Source organism: Limulus polyphemus, unplaced genomic scaffold, assembly GCF_000517525.1.
Source record: "Limulus polyphemus unplaced genomic scaffold, Limulus_polyphemus-2.1.2 Scaffold1014, whole genome shotgun sequence".
Taxonomy (NCBI): Eukaryota; Metazoa; Arthropoda; class Merostomata; order Xiphosura; family Limulidae; genus Limulus; species Limulus polyphemus.
Genome location: NW_013666624.1, coordinates 346,331 through 352,153, shown reverse-complemented (window position 1 = coordinate 352,153; position 5,823 = coordinate 346,331). Strand labels below are relative to the sequence as shown.

Sequence of the window (5,823 nt, the reverse complement as noted above, 5' to 3'; positions counted from 1 at the left end):
TAATTACAATTAGTTTTTTTCGTCGGGATTTGATAGATTTTCAAATCCTGTATTACCTAACAGTAAACGTTTCCTACGGGTGCCACGTTTTGTAATTTTAGTTGCTTGTTTGTTTTTTAGATCAAACAAAACTGCACTCTGTCTACTGCCAGTGGTGTTGGAAGGAGTTTCAAAGTGAGGGTGCTTGGCTAGACATGCAGACAGTTCAATCTAGGAGGTTCTGGGTGCATGCCCCACAGAAAATTAATATAATTTACAGTTGCTATATAAGTCAAGTGTGTAAAAATGGGGTGCTGCAACACTCCCGGTTCCGACGCTTCTGATTGCGAAGAATCGGAAATTGTAAAAGTCCTAAATTTAAACAAGTTTATGTAAAATGTCACATGCACAGGTGTTATTTCTTTCTTTTTTTCTTTTTCTTTTTGAAATATTGTTCTTGAACAATAGACGGCGATGTACTCAAGAATTGGAAACTTAATATATGACAGTATTGAAAACAAGATTGTAAATATGGCGCCGTGCAGTAAAATTAATCGAGAGGAAATTTCGTTCTCAGTTTCGTCATTGTCTGAAGTTGATGCAAGGTGGATTTCATGTTTCTCAATGTTTGCTTATCATAGTATTTAACTGATAAGTTCTAGGCATTGTTATTTGTTTTATTTCTTTCAATTAGGTTTGTGTGCACATGAAATAGGGTAAGGCTTAGTGTAATAACTAGTTGAAACTTGAATTACTAAATGAAACTAGACTTTGAGATAAAAACTATTTTTATTTTAAAGTTCACTAAGAGATAGTCTTATTTTAATTTAAAGAAATGTACTTAATTTCTGTATCCAGCAACATCCTAAAAATTGCCAGTTACTATAGGAATGGGAGTGACACGCTGTCTCAAGGTGTATACTATTAGTATTACTAATTACTGCGCCAAACTACGAATAATTCATAATAAATTATATTATAATATCCAATGAATTTTTAATTTAATTATAATAATTATTATTATAGACTGTCCTTCACAACATTTATTTTAAAAAAATACTAAAGCAAAGGTACCCAAGTGTTTAAATAAATTTAGCATGGCTTTCAATTTTAAATCTTTTGCCAGAATTGTAATACACTTAGATTAGATTGTACAGTATAATGATAATGATTAGTCAAAAAGTAGCAGAAATCTTAGCTAGACCATGGTGTACTTTCCTCATTGTCCAAATCAACTGTTCAGTGTTTGACTTCTTTTTTTTTAAATATACAGCACATTCTCTAATAGTGTCTGTAAAATGCACATTAGTAGATAATATATTTTTAGTGTAAGAAGGTTACCATATGAGGACTGATTAGCATCTCTTGAAAAAGAATACTTAGAGATCTTACTGAGGTATTTAAGATTGTTAATGGTATTGATAGTGTTGATGCATATCTTTTTTTGTACTAAATGGTGAGAATTGTAGGACAAGAGAACATAAGTTTAAATTTGACAGGGAAGAAATCATCTTCAACCAATGTAGTTTTACTTTTCTAACATGGTGGTTGACTTTGGGAATTGGTTATGTTCATATGTGATGGATGCAATGAATTTGTAGGAGTTTAAGGAAAGACTTGATAAATATTTAAATGATAATGGCTGACTCCGAGATTTTTAAGGTTAGTTTTGTGGACAGAACAGCCTCAATGGATCAATATGCTGCTTTGTTGCCCTTAAATGTTATATTATGCTAAGTGCATTACATTTAAATATGTGTAATTAATATAAATTTTAAGTCCAAACAAGCTACCTACCCACCCAGGTATCATCCTTGTAGCAGCCCTCCTTTGACCCCTTTCTAATAATTCAGTGTCCTCAAAGTAAGGAACCCAAGACTGAACACAGTACTCCAAATGAGGCCTAATCAATGACCTATACAATGAACTTATAACCTCTTTGGACTTTTATTCAGTATTTCTATAAATACAACATAAAATCTTATCTGTATACCACTAGCAACAACACACTGCTTGGATGGCTTAAGGAACTGATTGACCAAGTGACCCACATACTTATTTTTACACAATGCTGTTAATATTATTTTCATCCAAATTATACTTATAATATAAATTATGATAATACACATTGCATTACCTTGTATTTATTATAATTAAAAATCATCTGCCATTTATTTGCTCAACTCACCAAATCCAAATCCTTTTGTAAAGCAATAGCATCATATTCAGCAACACCCAAGACCTTAATATAACAAATTAAAATACTTAAAAGCTTATTTCATTTTAGTTAGAATTGGGAAAATAGATATTCTTTATATAAGGGTGTAATAGATATTAACATTTTTAATATTTATATTATACGTATGACCTACCAAAATCATGATCATGTGTACTATACATTGTTACATACACAATAAGTAAGAGACATGTAGGATCAAAAAAGTTTAAATAATATGAAAGAAACAATGCAACCCTTTAGTTTTTGATAAGTAGACCTGATTTTTTTTAAGGAGTAAATGCAGAAAACTATAGTTGAAATGCACATTTCAAGTGATCAAGCACATGTAAGACTAGTAGATTTAATGTAGCAATTAGATGATTTCCTTTTGTACTTTACCCAGGAAGGCAATAGATCAACCTATTGAAAGTGCTAGTTTCATTAGTTTTGTTTTTCTTTTTAATGTGAGCTATCATTCTTCAACATTCAGCAGAATTATCCTATGTTAAATTTCATGCTATTTTTTTACATCATGATGTCAGTATATCACAGATTAATAAAATCCTTGAGAGTCTTTGATTTGCAAGGAACAAAAGGTTATGAATTCTGTATTTCAGAAATTATTCAAACAAGTTTCCAGCTTGTATATCTATAGCCTCTCGGATTAACAATTCACTTTAAATTCTCCCTGCTACAATTCTAATGATTGGCATTGGCAGATATTGTATGGCAAGTGAATCATTTGGTCCTTTAAAGCTATCCCTTTATGCCTATCCCCAAGAAAAATAATAGTATAATCTTAAGGAAATCACTGATTTCTTTCTTAACCAAATGTGCATGGGGTTGGTCCTGCAATAGAAAAGGAATATTGACTATATTCCAAATTTATTACAGGTATCTACCTTAAATGTGACAAGCTTTTAGTAAATTGTACAAGTCTGTTATACATAATGTATCAGATGTGTTATAGAAGTATTTGCACTCAATCTGACTGAGACTCTGACAAGTCAGAGTGCAAAGTGATATTCATGTGAGCAATAAAAATGCTTTTGTCTATTGTACAGTTTGTGTATTGCATTTGCACAACTTCTAGAATCTTTTAAATTCATATCTACAGTTTTTTCCAGTATCCATGTATAATGTATCTGGTATTCACTCTCCTCTACCACAGAAATGTAGGATAAAATGAATAGTTGATAACTCTGACATCAAATACACAATACTATGTTGAATGGCACTCTGAGAAAGATCAGGGCATGTGCATTTTGACCTCCATTCATGCACATAGGTTTAAACTCTTGTAAGGCACCAATCTCCACTCTTTCTGATAGAAACTTATTTTGTAAGGTAATAACCATATCTTTTCTAAATCTTCAGTTTGTGTCCTACTGTCCTCAAAATTCAGCACAAAGAAATTAATAGCCTTTACCGTGTTAATCCCTCAGATAATCTTGTAAAGCTAATAAGATACACCTTTTACCTTTCATTTTTTAGGAGAAAAGTTAGATCTTTATCTATCCACTTAAGATAACTATTATAACTGAAATCCTCCTAGTAGCCATCCTCTGAATCCTTTCCAATAAGTCAATATCTTAAATAGGAAAACCATAAATATACGCAGTATTCCAAATGAGGCCTAATTGGTGATTTCTATGAAGCAATAATTACTTCTTTTGAGTTGTAATCAATATCTATAAATAAATCCTAAAACTCTATTAGCTTTTCCACTAGCAACAGAGCACTGACTTGATGGATTGAGTGACTTACCTGTTGCTGTGCCAAGATCTTTTTCTTCAGTCATGCAGTTGAGCAGGTTCCCATGCGTATTAAATGCTTGATAAAATTATGATTACCCATTAGCATTACCTTGAACTTCTTATAATTAAAGGACTTTTGCTAAATATATGTCAAGCTTACCAAATTGATTCAAATCATTCTGTAGTACTTCAGTATCCTAAATACATCTGGAAGTATACCTAAAAATTAAATGCCTTGAACAAACTTCCAAATATGCTGATTATTCCCCTATCAATATCATTAATGTAAATAAGAAAGAGATAAAGCCCAAACATTGAATCCTGAGGCATAGCACTAGTAGCAGAAGTTCAGTTATTTTTTTATTTTTCTCATCCAGCCACTATTCAATCAAATTAACTAATCGTTTCCCACATTTCACCAATGTGATTTTCTTATCCAATCTTATGTATCAGTGTGGCATATTATCCAAATCCTTTTGAACATTTAAGAACACCACCATCATCCACATATCAAGGTAACATTCTACATGTGATCAGAAGTTGTGTTGATGTATGAAAAATAAAAGATTCAAAAGTTTGCATATCTAATGTTTTGACCTTCTTTTTAAAATCTTGGGGAAAGATGTATCTAATTACCACAAAAATATTTAACATTTTTATTTCCAAACAAAGTATCCAAGGCTTAACATTCATCACTGGGTACTATCACTAAATGGGCAAAACAAACCACAGTCTTTTCCATTGAGGTGATGTACTTAAATCTTGTCAGTCAGTCTCGAAGGTAAACCTCAATTTAATTCAGTGTGTTACTCAAAGCTTTGGAAAAAGAAAGGTGAAAAAAGTGTTGCTGTTAATTAACTTCTTACCTCATTAAATTGAATATGACAAGTAAAAGAAATAATGCATTTCACTACTATAGCATTTTTTCTTCTCTAATTTTATTTAGCACATTGCCAAGAGACAAAGTATGCATTGTATCCATCTTTGGAAAAAGTTCATTTCTGGCCAATGGATGTAAAGCCTTTTTGATTGATGAAGCACTTGGCAAGAATATTTTTCAGGTACATTTTTAAGTTTACCAACTTTCATGATTCTGTATTATTTCTTTGACAAATATGTAAAACATTGTTATATCTTGATTATAAATATTTTTGAAAAAAAATAGGTTTATTGCCTTCCTTACGAAATTGGAGTATCATTCTATTTTTACAAGTTTAATAAGCATAGTTTTTGTTTTGGATACAGTATGCCGGATAAAATGTTTAAAAATTAATGATGCAACGTAAAAAATAATTTATTTCTTTTGATATTTCTATTTTTGTTGAGCCTTAAAAATTTAGATAAACTTTAAAATCTGAATCTGCTAGGTACTTGAATTTGATAATTTTTAATTTAATAAAAGTTGTCATGGACACAGTAATACACTTTATAATAGTTTGTTTGTAAATTCACAATTTTATCACTTTTGAAGACTACATGTTGTTAAGATACCTGATATCTACAATGTACATGTGTTATAGACATTTCAATATTGAGGAAGAGCACTGAATGAACATAACTGGATTTTAGAGACAAAACTGGCTAGTTATTAAATTTTGATGCATAACTCTTTCAACCCTCGTAACCATTTTGTGCTTGTTATAGTTTTCATGTTATCACTTTTAAATTAGTAAGCAAATGTTAATGAAAATTGGCAGTGTATCAGTAAACAATACAATGCTTTCATATGCAAAATATCTAATTTTTTTATTAAGTCTTAAGGTTTGTAAAGCAATGTTTCTCTCATGTCTTTTTGTAATTTTCACATCTTGCCCATCTATTGTGCAAAGTAATTTTCATTTTAAGATTAAAAATACTTTTACGCATTAG

At 30.7% G+C, this 5,823-nt stretch overlaps 1 protein-coding gene across 4 annotated transcripts in view; it reads left to right on the top strand.

Moving 5' to 3' along the window:
• Positions 1 to 470: 470 nt before the first annotated feature.
• Positions 471 to 5,823, top strand: part of LOC106461702 (protein SMG8-like) — a 35,481-nt gene continuing 30,128 nt past the window's right edge. For 3 of the 4 annotated variants that reach the window (XM_022388731.1, XM_022388730.1, XM_022388733.1), the window contains exons 1-2: positions 471 to 584; positions 4,901 to 5,015. In XM_022388731.1, the coding sequence (XP_022244439.1) occupies positions 511 to 584; positions 4,901 to 5,015 (189 nt within the window). In that variant the 5' untranslated portion in view covers positions 471 to 510. Of the gene's footprint in view, positions 585 to 604; positions 696 to 4,900; positions 5,016 to 5,823 lie in introns of those variants that run through there. The other variant, XM_022388732.1, reaches the window with a different exon arrangement.